Genomic DNA, 14,902 nt, shown 5'->3' with positions numbered 1-14,902 from the left:
GAGAGTATCAAATAGGTTAAAATACCTATTAAATATAAATTTTTTAAAAAAACTAAAAGTATATTATACACGGTCAAAATTTTAGAGGCCTATTAGACGTTTTAAATAAACTTATTAGTTACAAATAAATTCAATCCGGTTGATCAAAACTCAAATAATTCTTTTTACAATATAAATGTCAATTTCTTCTTATTTTTTAATCAATAACTCCTCTTACGTCCAATACAAACTAATAAATAAATAAATACATATTGACAGCATAATTACAAAAAAAATATTAAATACAAAATAAAATTGTTCTCTAGCTTTTTACTTTTGTGGTAGAAGGTTTTCCCCATAAAAATTTGAAAACTATTTATTTCTTATTGAAAAAAAAAATTAAAATTAAAAAAAAAAACCGCCCATCTTGGTTCGGTTTACTCCTCTCGGTTCGGTTGGTTCATCTCTCCTACTTATCAAAAATAGATTGGTTGTGTTGTGTCCATAACATTAGTAACGCGTTGGTGGTGTGCTTCTGAAGGATCCAATTGCTTTCACGGCGGAGGCTCGAAGAACATACTGGTAATACATCGTAGCAATGGTTGCTCCGATCAGCGGTCCGACCCAGAAGATCCACTGCAATTTACCATCACAATCAAATCTCTAATTCGTTGCAAAAAAACGTGAAATCAAGAAGGGATTTCTTCAAAACTGGACACATACATGATCTTTCCAGATTTGTTTATCGTTGATGATCACGGCGGCGCCGAAGCTTCGAGCTGGATTGATGCCAGTGCCAGTGATCGGAATTGTAGCGAGATGAACCATGAAAACAGTGAACCCAATGGGGAGTGGAGCCAGCACAGGAACGTAGGAATCTCGGGCATTGCGTTTGGGATCAGTGGCGGAGAAGACGGTGTAGAGAAGGACGAAGGTGCCGATGATCTCGACGGCGAGACCGGTGCCTTTGCTGTAGCCGTCAACGAGCTGGTTGGCAGCACCGCCATAGTGGTTGTAGCGATCTCTCTGTAGTGACTTGACTAAGGCGCAGCCGCATAACGCCCCCAAGCACTGAGCTATAATGTAGAGCAAGGCGCGAATCAACGATATCTTTCTCCCCAGAAACATTCCGAATGTCACCGCCGGGTTTATGTGTCCTCCTGCACACCCAACCGGTTAATTTTCCGGGTTTTGAAAATTGGGGAAAAATGAAGATAAGGGAATTACCAGAGATGCCGGCGGTGCAGTAAACGAGAACGAAGATCATACCGCCGAAGACCCAGGCGATTCCGAGGGTGCCAACTCCGCCGCAGAGGTTACCGCCGTTGAGGGGATCGGTCTGGGTTTTATTACCGATGACCGTCAAAACGGCGACGTAGAGAAACAAAAGAGTGGCGACGAACTCGGCGATTATGGCTCTGTAAAAGGACCATTTGGCCAACTCCTCCATATCGATCATTGGCGCCGGAAGCGGCTCGAAATAGTCCTTCCTCGGCAGGGACCCCCGAGATCCGACTTCGATGTCGTTATTAGCCATTGGAGCAGAGAGAAGGTGAGCTTAGATGAGTGAATGTGAGCTCCGATTGAGAAAGATGGATTTGAATTTGGAAATTGGAATTTGGTTCGACACTTTATGGGGCTTCCAAAGAGTTGTTAATCCACGTCTGTGTGTTACGGGATTTGTGGTTTGGTTCGTCCGTTTCAAATGACCACAAAAGCTTTCAACTCCGAATTTAGTCGTAGGGCTTAGGAGAAGAGTCATTTTCAACGAGCCATTTACTCCTATGGATTTACTTTCTTTTTTCTTTTTTTAATTTGGTTTATTTATTCATTCTAATCACACACAAAAAAATAATAATAATAATAATAATACTTAGAATTTTAAATTTTAAATTATATCAATATTTTAAAAACTTACAACAGCTTCATAAAAAAATTACATGAGGGTGGGATTGCATATGCATTTGGCCAAAATGATAGTAGATATAACATAAGATTAAAAAAAATTGTTAATATAGCATAATTTCAACTCTAGCCTATGTAAAAAGTTTGAAAAGTAAAAGAAAATATGTCAATCATGTACATAAAAATGGTATATTAGTATTCGACATTAATTACTAATATGCAATTAAAATAATATATTGTTCGGTAAATTTATATTATCGAAAACTGTATTGTGCTCGGAAGACAATAATCGGGTTGGTAAACTACTACCACTCCGACACTCGGTCAATAATCAAATTGGTAATAGGTGTAGAGAGCAATAGGTGGGAGTTTTGGACGAACTTTGTTCGCCCAATACTCAAGTCAATAATCAAGATCTAAGCTAAGGATTTGCCTTTTCTATTGAGTCCTATGAATTGGATCAAAAACAATTCTGGAACGAGGATTCAACTCCAAGGGTGAATCAAAAAAGAAAAAGAAGGGTCTAATCCCTAGAGAATGATTTGGAAGATCCAAACAAGATCGTGGAGGCAGTCAATCAATATAGATTGATTCGAAATGTGATTTAATTCCAATATAACTCCTAGGGTACATAAGAAATATATGGAATCTATTCTTTTTAATAAATATTTCCGAGACCACCCGGCAATAATCAGAAGACACTAAAAAACACAGGATTCTATCATCAAACACAGAGAAGTGATGGCTCCTCCCTGCTGATGAATGCATATCAGTAAGAAACAAATGGGTACGAAAGGGGCCATCCAAGCAGGCTGCAAATCATCTTCAAGTTGGGTAATTCAAGTATCATGTCGGGGCTTGGGGCAACTAGAGGGCATGATAGGAGATACAGCAACCAGTATTCAAAAGCCTAATCAAATTCCTCCAACTTATTGTTCATGAGACTATTGCTAATAAAATCAAAATCTTGAAACAATACTATTTTAGAGTTCATAAGAGATCCTAGAAATACTCATAAAGATAAATACAAACAATTTCTCGGCAGGAGAAAATATGTTCAATAAAGATGAAATTTATATCCAGTTTCCATGAACAGAAATGAAGCTTTGATATTCATTGCCATAATCCAATTCAAGCTTTTTAAATAAAACCCAACAAAAAAACGCAGATAAACAAGAGATAGAAGAACCATGCTAAACTCATGTTAAATAGCAAAACTGATCGAACAAAGTTGTGGTAAATTCAATCCCTCGTGCTAAAGTAATGGCCAAAGAAACTTTTACTCTCAATCTTGGGGCACTTCAACGTCGCCATCGTTAATCTCCTGTTGAAGATCCTTCGGGTCCTTGCCATCAACAGTACAACCAACAGACACACAAGTTCCAAGGATCTCCTTGACGGAGCCAGAGAGGTCCTTTGCCATCGATCTAGGCCGCATAACCCTAGCAATCTCAATCACATCATCAAGAGAAATATTGCCATTATGCTTGATATTCTTAGTCTTCTTCCGGTCACGCTCCGGCTCCTTCAACGCCTTAATTACCAAAGCCGCCGCCGAAGGAACAACGGAGACCTTCGCCTGACGATTTTGGACAGTGAGCTTTACAGTAACTCTAAGACCTTTCCATTCCTTTGCGGTCTCTTTAGCAATGTCTTCTCCAATCTTCTTAGGAGAAAGACCGAGAGGACCAATCTTCGGAGCGAGAGAACTGGCTGCTCCAACCTCACCTCCGGTGACGCGAACGAAAACATCCACCACCTGACTAGGGTCGAACTTCGGAGGCATGATTCCGCGTCGCGAAGGTCAGTGGATTCGAGAGATTCCACAGAAGGAAGAGCAGCCACTGGTTAACCTAACAAAGCGGCGAGGCTTTCACTTGATTTATGCTAGAGTCTTTGATACAGCAACGACGTGTCGGCCCATGGAAACTTCAAAACCCTAATCTGCAGGTTTTGGATTTCATCCCGATGTGTCGGCCCAATAGAAAATTTGGATTTCATCCCCTCCTAAAACCACAGCCCATTTTCTCCATTTCTCCTGACCCGTTTTCTTTTTTAATTATTATTTATTAAAATCTATACTTTTAAAATTTTCAATTTAGTCCCTATATTTTAATATATTTACAGTTATTCTATTATATATTTTAGTTTTTTATTTTTTTTATTTTTTTTTTATTTCATGTAGCAATTAACTGATATCTTCTATTTAGTTGATTTTAAAATTAATATATATTGTAAATAATTTTTTTATGGACAATTTGGGTAATCATATTTAAATAAGGAAAAAATATTAGCCCACTAGAATAATTTTTTTATATTTTTTTATGGTCTATTTTAATATAGTTCAACTATAATAATTATAGTAATCATAATTAAATGTTGAAAAAAATATATTAGCTAATTATTTTTTAAAAAAATGCATAATTTATTAATAAAGATATTTGGAAAAATTAATTAGGTAAAATGACAAAAAAGCCAACATCATCAATCGTCAATTCCCAAGAGTTGACATATGCTAAACAATGCTTGAAAAAATGGCAATTTTGAAAATGACTAATTAATAATTTAATATCTAATTCATAAGTTTTTTTTTCTTATATGGAAAGATAAAATCTAAGATTATTGGTCGCAAAAATAATATAATATAAAATATTATTTCGACTTATTTTAATTTAAATTTTGTATTATTACTATTTTAGTCTATAATTTCTAAAATGTTTATATTATTCTATATTAATAATTTTGAAATGTTTACGAAAAGCTAAGGGTATTATTGTAATTTGATAAGAATATTAGATTAAAATTATTAAAATATTTAATAATGTTTACGAAAAATAATAATGTCAAACAAAGTCCTGGAAAGCTACTACTACTATCATTTTAAATTAAATAAGATGTCAAATTTTAAATATGAGTGATTCGATATACATACTTTTCAGCTACGAAAATAATCAATTAAGAAAAGAAAGATTATTCTCGGTCTTTTTAAAATATTTTAAAATCCGTACAAAAAAAAAAACTTATCCACCACATCCTTCTTAAAAAAATAAATATAATAAGAATAATAACATTATTAAATGATTTTTTATCTTTTATTTTTTGGAAAATAATTAACCTTATCCAGTTAATGTACGAAAAATATGCCAAAATTAAAATATGCATTTTCTGTAAATAAAATAATACAATTAAACAAATTAATTGACCAAAATAAATAAATTAGGCGGAGAAAAAGAAAACAGCGTTAAAAGTACAGTACAATTCTATTTTTTCACGTATCCTACTTTTTGGTACACCCGTGCCCTCTCCCTTCACCATCGCCGTCAGATGTTCATATTTAATTCAACTTGACATCATGTCAACGTACTTGATTTGGACACGTTGTCCGCTGCATTATTTACTCGTAATACGCAATGCACTGAATCTTCGCTCGACAGCCGTTTGCGAAAAACCGTGCACGTCAACTTTGTGGATTTTCGTACACCACGTGTCTTGCCCTTGACGACGAAGATTTTTATTGGCTTAAATTCTTGCACTTTTAATTTATTAATTTATTGATGGATAAATATGGAAGTAATAAATAATTTCACTTTTATTTAAGATAATTATTAACGGGCATTATATTTGTTGGCTTTTTGGCCTTGATCTCACTCTAATTAATTTCAATCAATTAATTGATGTTTTGATGATAACAAACCTACTTTTTAATTATTAACTATTTTCAGTTTTTTGAATTGTCCACAGTATAAGGTCGGGAATAACGATTACAACAACTTTTCAATTACTCAAATCAGAGCTAAAACGAAGAAATTAGAGTCGAGACAACATACCCGACGTGATGATGTGGCAACAAAATCAAAATGATGGACAAATCAAAATATATCAAAGTATGACATTTATAATATTGGAAGAGTAACAAATGGTGGAGTTTTTTCTTATTATTACATTTCTAAATAAAATTATTTTCACAAAATATAAATTTGAATATAACCGTTACTCACATCGAATTTTATTATTACTATATTATATTATTATATTATTATATTTTAAAATTTTAGTAGTTACTCACATCATTTTTATTATTATTATATTATTATATTTATAATAAATTTTGAATTTCATTTGACCGTTACTCACATAACTTTTTATTATTATTATATTATATTACTATTATATTAAAATTTTGAAATAAATGAATTTAGAAAATTTTCTTATTTAATTACTTTTAATCTCCACCTTCCATTATTCCTAACACAATCCAATGGTCAATATTCAATCCTACATTTTGCCACTTTTCTCCTCTATATAAACTCATCTTCCCCACATTTTTAAAACACACAACTTACATACATTCTCCAATCCTCATTTGTTCAAAGTCTCCATTGTTTGTTGCTCTCTCCAAGCTTACAAGTTCATTTCTTTTCATCTTATTCTTGAGAGGGATTATTTTTGTATTGTGAGGAAATAGTTGTGAGTATCCCAAATTGTAAATCTACTCTTTGAGAGAGTTGTGGTGTGTTATTATCAAACTCAAATACTTGTATCGGTTTGATCCTGCGCCGTGGAAAGGATTGAGTTTGCTCTTGAACTCGTAAAAAGAGCGGTGTACCGGTTTGGCTCTGATCCGTGGAAAGAGTCGGAAAAGTTCTTTATTCAAATTCCCAAGAGGCGCTTGGGGAGTGGAGTAGGTCGAGTTTGACCGAACCACTATAAAACTACGGTGTCATTTTCTCTAACTCTTTTCTATTTAATTTCAAAATTATTATTATGATTTATTGCATGTTCTACTTGATTATTGTTTTGACTTGAATTATTTTGTTTTAGTAATTATCATCTTCTACTTATTTGTAAAAAGTTTTATCATTAGAAAAATTAATCACGTTTAAACACTTTTATCGTTAAAACCCTATTCACCCCCCCTCTAGGGTTGCCATACCGATCCAACAATTGGTATCAGAGCAGGTTGCTCCCATAGATTTTTTATCTAAACTTTATTGTTCGAGCTTATGGCAAACCTACGTGTTAAAAATGGTTTTAGTGAAGGGCAATCAACTTCTAGGCCACCTTATTTTGATGGAACAAATTATACATGTTGGAAAGCTAGAATGAAAATTTATTTGCAATCCGTTGATTATCAATTGTGGTTAAATGTTAGTAATGGTCCTTACATTCCAATAAAAATTGTTAATAATATTGAGGTGCCTAAATTAGAAAATGAATTTGATGAGCATGATATGAAAAAATGTTCTTTAAATGCTAGTGCTATCAATTGTCTGTATTGTGCCTTAAGTAATGACGAATTTAATAGAGTATGTATGTGTTCTTCGGCATATGAAATTTGGAAAACTCTTGAAGTAACTCATGAGGGAACCAATCAAGTTAAAGAAACAAAAATTAGCATGTTAGTTCATAATTATGAACTATTTAAAATGGAGGAAAATGAACCTATTGGTGATATGTTTACTAGATTTACTAATATTTTAAATGCTTTGAAAAATCTTGGAAAAGTATATTCTACTTCCGAAAATGTAAGAAAAATTCTTAGGTCTTTGCCTAAAAGTTGGGAGGCAAAAGTGACGGCGATTCAAGAAGCAAAGGATCTCACAAAGCTTCCTTTGGATGAACTCGTTGGTTCTCTCATGACACATGAGATTACCATGAACGGGCACATGGAAGAAGAATCCAAAAAGAAGAAAAGTATAGCCCTAAAGTCCATCAAAGTTGACTCTGAAGATGAGGACGTCCTTGATGAAGATGATGTCGCCTACTTCACACGTAAGTATAAAAATTTTATTAAAAGGAAGAAACAATTCAAGAAACATTTCACAAATCAAAAAGAGTCAAAAGGTGAGAAGAGCAAAAACGATGAGGTAATATGTTATGAATGTAAAAAGCCGGGTCATATAAGAACGGATTGTCCTCTCCTCAAATCATCTAAGAAATCCAAGAAGAAAGCAATGAAGGCTACTTGGGATGATAGTGATGAAAGTGCAAGTGGAAGTGATGAAGAAGTAGCAAATTTTTGCTTCATGGCTCATAGTGACAAAGAGGATGAACAAGAAGATGAACAAGAAGATGAGGTAACTCTTGAATCTCTTTCTTATCATGAATTATTTAAACTTGTTGATGAGATGACAATTGATTTAGAAAAACTTAGTTCAAAGTATGTTGTGCTTAAAAAGAAATATAAGACTTCAATTATTGAAAATAAGTCTTTACTAAATGAAATTTCTTGCTTAAAAGAGAAGTATCATAATATTGTTAAAATTGATGTACCTTGTGAAAAGCATGTATTTGATTGTGATGAGAAAAATGCATTACTTGATAAAGTCAAGTCTCTTGAGCATGATTGTTGTGAAAAAGATAAATTAATTAAATTGCTCAAAGAAAATGAATCAAATAATTTGCAAGAACTTGGTAGGGCTAAGGAGTCTATTAAAATGTTAACAATAGGTGCTCAAAAATTAGATAAAATACTTGAAGGAGGTAAGTCATATGGTGATAAAAGAGGATTAGGCTATATTGATGAATGTTCTACACCTTCAAGTTCTAAAACAATATTTGTTAAAGCATCCCCTATCTTGTCTAAATCTAGCAATAAATTTGTATCTAAGTATGATAAATCTAGATTTGTGCCTATATGTCATTATTGTGGTGTTGAAGGTCATATTAGACCTAAGTGCTTTAAATTGAAAAATTCTCAAAACATTCCTTTAGGAAGAAAAGTTTCTCAAAATACAAAATTTAACAATGTTTTAGAAAATAATTTTTCGAATAAAAATAGAATACACAAATTTAGTCCAAGAAATAAATTATTGCATAATGTTGTTTGTTTTTCATGTGGTAAGTTTGGACATAAAGATTATTCTTGTTACTTATCTAAATACAATGTCTTTAATATGAATGCAAATATGAAATGGATTCCTAAATTTGTGAACACTAACTTTCTAGGACCCAAACAAGTATGGGTACCAAAATGTCAATTTTGAATATCCTTGTTTTTAGGTTTGTTTGAAAGCCTCCAAGAAAAATAAGTGGTACTTGGATAGTGGTTGCTCAAGACACATGACGGGTAATCCATCCAAGTTTGTGAATCTTTCCAAGAAGGATGGTGGCTTAGTAACCTTTGGTGATAACAAGAAGGGTAAAATAATTGGTAAGGGTACTATAGGTAATGACTCTTGTACTCTCATTGAAAATGTATTGTTAGTTGATGGTTTAAAGCATGACTTACTTAGCATTAGTCAATTATGTGATAAAGGTTTTAGAGTTGTATTTGATAAGAATAATTGCATAATTGAAAATGCTAGTGATAGAAAAGTTTTGTTTGTAGGAAATAGAGATGATAATGTGTATACTATTGATTTGAATGATTGTCCTACAAATGATAAATGTCTTTCGGTTTTGCTTAATAACTCTTGGCTATGGCATAGAAGACTAGGACATGCTAGTATGTACTTGATTTCAAATATTTCAAAAAATTCATTAGTTAGAGGTCTTCCTCAACTTAAATTTGAAAAAGATAAAATTTGTGACGCTTGTCAAATGGGTAAGCAAACTAAGTCTTCTTTCAAATCTAAAAATATGATTTCTACTATTAGACCTCTTCAACTACTCCATATGGACTTATTTGGCCCTTCTAAAATAGCTAGTTATGGAGGAAATTATTATGCTTTTGTTATAGTGGATGATTTTTCAAGATTTACTTGGGTTTTGATGATAAAACATAAGAATGATGCTTTGAAAAGATTTGCTAGTTTTGTAAAAAGAGTTCAAAATGAAAAAGGATTTTTAATTACTAAAATTAGGAGTGACCATGGGGGAGAATTTGATAGTGTTGCCTTTCAAAAATTTTGTGAAGATAATGGTCTTTCTCATGACTTCTCCTCTCCAAGGACTCCTCAACAAAACGGTGTGGTTGAAAGGAAAAATCGTACTTTACAAGAATTTGCTAGATCAATGTTAAATGAGTATGATTTACCTAAATATTTTTGGGCGGAAGCCGTTAATACCGCTTGTTATATTTTAAATAGAGTTTTAATTAGACCTTCATTAAATAAAACTCCTTATGAACTTTGGCATAACAAAATTCCAAATGTTGGGTATTTCAAAGTTTTTGGTTGTAAATGTTTTATTTTGAACAACAAAGAAAAGCTTGGAAAGTTTGATTCAAAAACGGATATTGGTATTTTTCTTGGCTATTCATCTACTAGTAAAGCTTATAGAATTTTCAATAAGAGAACTCTAATTATTGAAGAATCTATGCATGTGGTATTTGATGAATCTTGCAATAATATTTCTAATGAGTCTATTTGTAGTGATGATTTAGAAAGAAATTTTGGAGACTTACTCGTTAGTGACAACGGCAAGGAAATTGTTACGAGTAAAGAAGAGGTGAGCTTAAAGGAAGAAGGTTCTTCATCAATGCCAAAAGAATGGAGGTATGCCTTGTCTCATCCCAAAGACTTGATTCTTGGTGATCTCGAACAAGGTGTGAAAACTCGCTCTTCTATTAATTTATTTAATAATCTTGCTTTTGTTTCTCAAATTGAACCAAAAAGTCTTAAGGATGCCGAAAATGATGAGTTTTGGATTTTAGCCATGCAAGAAGAGCTAAATCAATTTGAAAGGAACAAAGTTTGGAAATTAGTCCCGAGGCCATCTAATACTTCTATTATTGGAACCAAATGGGTTTTTAGAAATAAAATGGATGAAAATGGGAATATCATGAGAAATAAAGCTAGGCTTGTAGCTCAAGGTTATTGTCAAGAGGAAGGCATAGATTATGAAGAAACTTTTGCACCCGTTGCTAGATTAGAAGCTATTAGAATGTTACTTGCTTTTGCTTCTTACAAAAATTTTGTATTATATCAAATGGATGTGAAAAGTGCATTTTTGAATGGTTATATTATGGAGGAAGTTTATGTAGAACAACCTCCCGGATTTGAAAATGTAGAATTTCCTCATCATGTCTATAAGTTGAAAAAGGCTCTTTATGGCTTAAAACAAGCTCCAAGAGCTTGGTATGATAGACTTAGTAATTTTCTTATTGGGAATGATTTTAAAATGGGCAAACTCGACACTACACTCTTTATTAAGATTAAAGAAAACGATATGCTATTAGTGCAAATATATGTGGATGATATCATATTTGGTTCTACTAATCCTTCTTTATGTGAAGAATTTGCTAAATGTATGCATAGTGAGTTTGAGATGAGTATGATGGGAGAACTTAGTTTCTTTCTTGGACTTCAAATCAAACAACTCAAGGATGGTATCTTCGTCAATCAAGAGAAATACACTAAAGATTTGCTCAAAAGATTCAAGTTCAATGGAGGTAAGATTGCAAGAACTCCCATGAGCACATCCACTAAGCTTGACAAGGATGAAAAAGGTAAAAGTGTGGATATTAAAACTTATCGAGGTATGATTGGATCTTTACTTTACTTGACCGCTAGTAGACCCGATATTATGTTTAGTGTGTGTCTTTGTGCTAGATTTCAATCTTCTCCTAAGGAATCTCATTTACATGCGGTTAAGAGAATATTTAAATATTTGCTTGGAACTATTGATTTAGGATTGTGGTATCCTAGAAATGTTGAATTTAAATTGATAGGATATTCTGATGCGGATTTTGCCGGAAGCTTACTTGATCGTAAAAGTACTAGTGGAACTTGTCAATTTCTTGGTAGTTCCTTAGTTTCTTGGTTTAGTAAAAAGCAAAATTCGGTTGCCTTATCTACTACCGAAGCGGAATATATTGCGGTTGCTAGTTGTTGTGCTCAAATTCTTTGGATGAAACAAACTCTTTGTGATTTTGGATTAAAGTTTCATAGTGTGCCTATATTTTGTGATAATACAAGTGCTATTAATTTAACTAAAAATCCTATTCATCATTCTAGAACTAAACATATTGACATTAGACATCATTTTATTAGAGAGCACGTGCAAAATGGACATATTATTCTTGATTTTGTAAACTCTAATAATCAACTGGCCGATATTTTCACCAAGCCATTGAATGAAGAAATTTTTTGCAAAAATAGGCTTGAGCTTGGTATTATTCGTTGTGATATATCTTGAATTTTATAATTTTTGAATGCATGTTTTTAGGGGGAGCCATTACGTCATTCTTAAATGTATTCTCTTTCGATTGTTCATTTTGATGATTACAAAGGGGGAGAAAATTAAGAAAAATATGTTCTAAATTTGTTGTTTTATAATTTATGAATCATTTACTTGGTGTGATGTTTCATAATTTCTTGAGGCATTAATATAAGGGAGAATATGCTCTTGAGTGAAATTTATGATAACATATTAGTATGTACTGATATTATTACATGGATGGTGTATTATTGGTTTTTATGAATTTTTCTTGAAATGGTTTGTCATCATCAAAAAGGGGGAGATTGTTGGCTTATTGGCCCTTGATCTCACATTAATTAATTTCAATGAATTAATTATTGATGTTTTGATGATAACAAACCTACTTTTAATTATTAACTATTTTCAGTTTTTTGAATTGTCCACAGTATAAGGTCGGGAATAACGATTACAACAACTTTTCAATTACTCAAATCAGAGCTAAAACGAAGAAATTAGAGTCGAGACAACATACCCGACGTGATGATGTGGCAACAAAATCAAAATGATGGACAAATCAAAATATATCAAAGTATGACATTTATAATATTGGAAGAGTAACAAATGGTGGAGTTTTTTCTTATTATTACATTTCTAAATAAAATTATTTTTACAAAATATAAATTTGAATATAACCGTTACTCACATCGAATTTTATTATTACTATATTATATTATTATATTATTATATTTTAAAATTTTAGTAGTTACTCACATCATTTTTATTATTATTATATTATTATATTTATAATAAATTTTGAATTTCATTTGACCGTTACTCACATAACTTTTTATTATTATTATATTATATTACTATTATATTAAAATTTTGAAATAAATGAATTTAGAAAATTTTCTTATTTAATTACTTTTAATCTCCACCTTCCATTATTCCTAACACAATCCAATGGTCAATATTCAATCCTACATTTTGCCACTTTTCTCCTCTATATAAACTCATCTTCCCCACATTTTTAAAACACACAACTTACATACATTCTCCAATCCTCATTTGTTCAAAGTCTCCATTGTTTGTTGCTCTCTCCAAGCTTACAAGTTCATTTCTTTTCATCTTATTCTTGAGAGGGATTATTTTTGTATTGTGAGGAAATAGTTGTGAGTATCCCAAATTGTAAATCTACTCTTTGAGAGAGTTGTGGTGTGTTATTATCAAACTCAAATACTTGTATCGGTTTGATCCTGCGCCGTGGAAAGGATTGAGTTTGCTCTTGAACTCGTAAAAAGAGCGGTGTAGCGGTTTGGCTCAGATCCGTGGAAAGAGTCGAGAAAGTTCTTTATTCAAATTCTCAAGAGGCGCTTGGGGAGTGGAGTAGGTCGAGTTTGACCGAACCACTATAAAACTACGGTGTCATTTTCTCTAACTCTTTTCTACTTAATTTCAAAATTATTATTGTGATTTATTGCATGTTCTACTTGATTATTGTTTTGACTTGAATTACTTTGTTATAGTAATTATCATCTTCTACTTATTTGCAAAAAGTTTCATCATTAGAAAAATTAATCACGTTTAAACACTTTTATCGTTAAAACCCTATTCACCCCCCCTCTAGGGTTGCCATACCGATCCAACAATATTTTTATTTTAAAAATTACAACATTATCTTAATCTTACCTAAATGTCTCAAAATTAGCGTTTAGTATAAAATTGATGTGGCAATAATATCAACACAATAATTGAAATTTAATAATTATTTTGTTAATATAAATATTTTCATTATTATATTAATATTTTAACGACATATTTATTTATTTTATTTGTAGAATTTGGACCATTAAATTTACACCTCGAGTAACATGTTTATAAAAAAACCTCAATATTGGTGGGACCCACTAAATGTAGCGACTGCAGAAGAACGGGTGTAGACAATAATTTCCCTTTTTTTCTTTTTTTTCTTCTTATTTTAGACAAGGAAATGATTGGTACACGTGTCGATGTGCTATTAATTATATTAAAAAATTCGTCGTTATCTTCTATTGCACCAATCATGCGATGCAGGATGGTGGGGCCATTGAAATTAAGAAATTTATATAAATAATTTAAAATTTGTCCGACGTGTCGTTTACCTGGATGTTGAAAATTAAACGAGATTATCTTGTCCTGTTGTCTGCTGTAAAAGAGGTTTTAAAACCCGTCTACTAAAAAAAAATTTCACACACTTAAACAATGTTCGTTACTTTTTTAAACTAATGTAGGAATCTCACAATTATCAAATCTTTTAATAATGCCAGTATTTTTTTTTACAGTAATGATGAAATTTATTGACTTTTCTCGTGAGACAATTATAATATATTGTCTTAGTTGACCGATATTTTAGTATAGAAATATAGTCTAAAGCACCTTTTCGATGAGTTTTTCGAGTGTCGTGTTTAACCACACGAACAAGGTTACTTGCTCAAGTTGCTTACTAAGCTGGATAAACTTGGCTATCCATAGTTTTCACATGATGCACACCTTTTTTGTCTTCTAAAAAATTCGTTCCTAACGTCTATCCTTATGTCAAATAAAATAACAAATTAAACCAACAAAAACACAAACCATCTTAATCAAATTTTTATTTTCATATAACCAATTATTAAAAAATAAAAATGGAAATAAAAATAAATTTTATTTCTAAACTCGTCGAGTTATATTAAAATTTTGTCAAAAAAAAAATTTAATAATTAACTTAATATTATTTTGTAAAAATTAAAAGATAAATAGAGGTTAAATTGGAATAGTCAACATAGCGGATAGTCAAATATGAGGGCGAGTGTACACTAAAACAATGAGGTCGGCCGTATTCTATAATGGTCTCTACGTTTTTTTTTTTTTAATTTAAATAAAAAAAATTTAAAATGTTCGTACGCGGAGCAAAGAA

General features: G+C 31.8%; 2 protein-coding genes across 2 annotated transcripts; both read right to left on the bottom strand.

The window, feature by feature from the left end:
* Positions 1-388: 388 nt before the first annotated feature.
* LOC111461325 (probable aquaporin PIP2-4) lies at positions 389-1,819 on the bottom strand. The gene is made up of 3 exons (XM_023104853.1): positions 1,207-1,819; positions 703-1,139; positions 389-615 (listed from the first exon to the last, which is right to left on the bottom strand). The coding sequence occupies exons 1-3, from the start codon at positions 1,514-1,516 to the stop codon at positions 490-492; spliced, it is 873 nt and encodes a 290-aa protein (XP_022960621.1). The 5' UTR covers positions 1,517-1,819; the 3' UTR covers positions 389-489.
* A 1,120-nt stretch (positions 1,820-2,939) lies between these two features.
* Positions 2,940-3,755, bottom strand: LOC111453329 (60S ribosomal protein L12-3). Its single transcript, XM_023094389.1, has one exon. The coding sequence runs from the start codon at positions 3,668-3,670 to the stop codon at positions 3,170-3,172; it is 501 nt and encodes a 166-aa protein (XP_022950157.1). The 5' UTR covers positions 3,671-3,755; the 3' UTR covers positions 2,940-3,169.
* Between the last annotated feature and the right edge of the window lie 11,147 nt (positions 3,756-14,902).

Source organism: Cucurbita moschata, unplaced genomic scaffold (assembly GCF_002738365.1).
Source record: "Cucurbita moschata cultivar Rifu unplaced genomic scaffold, Cmos_1.0 Cmo_Scf00001, whole genome shotgun sequence".
Classification (NCBI taxonomy): domain Eukaryota; kingdom Viridiplantae; phylum Streptophyta; class Magnoliopsida; order Cucurbitales; family Cucurbitaceae; genus Cucurbita; species Cucurbita moschata.
The sequence above is the reverse complement of the archived record's forward strand: the minus strand, read 5'-3'. Positions and strand labels throughout refer to the sequence as shown.

What these genes read in the sequence shown, in the direction of transcription:
- LOC111461325 (XM_023104853.1), bottom strand. Translation starts at nt 1,516, where the DNA reads ATGGCTAATAACGACATCGAAGTCGGATCTCGGGGGTCCCTGCCGAGG. An exon ending in CTGCACCGCCGGCATCTCTG is followed by an intron (nt 1,140 to 1,206) that starts GTAATTCCCTTA and finishes TTGGGTGTGCAG; the next exon opens with GAGGACACATAAACCCGGCG. An exon ending in AACAAATCTGGAAAGATCAT is followed by an intron (nt 616 to 702) that starts GTATGTGTCCAG and finishes GGTAAATTGCAG; the next exon opens with TGGATCTTCTGGGTCGGACC.
- LOC111453329 (XM_023094389.1), bottom strand. Translation starts at nt 3,670, where the DNA reads ATGCCTCCGAAGTTCGACCCTAGTCAGGTGGTGGATGTTTTCGTTCGC.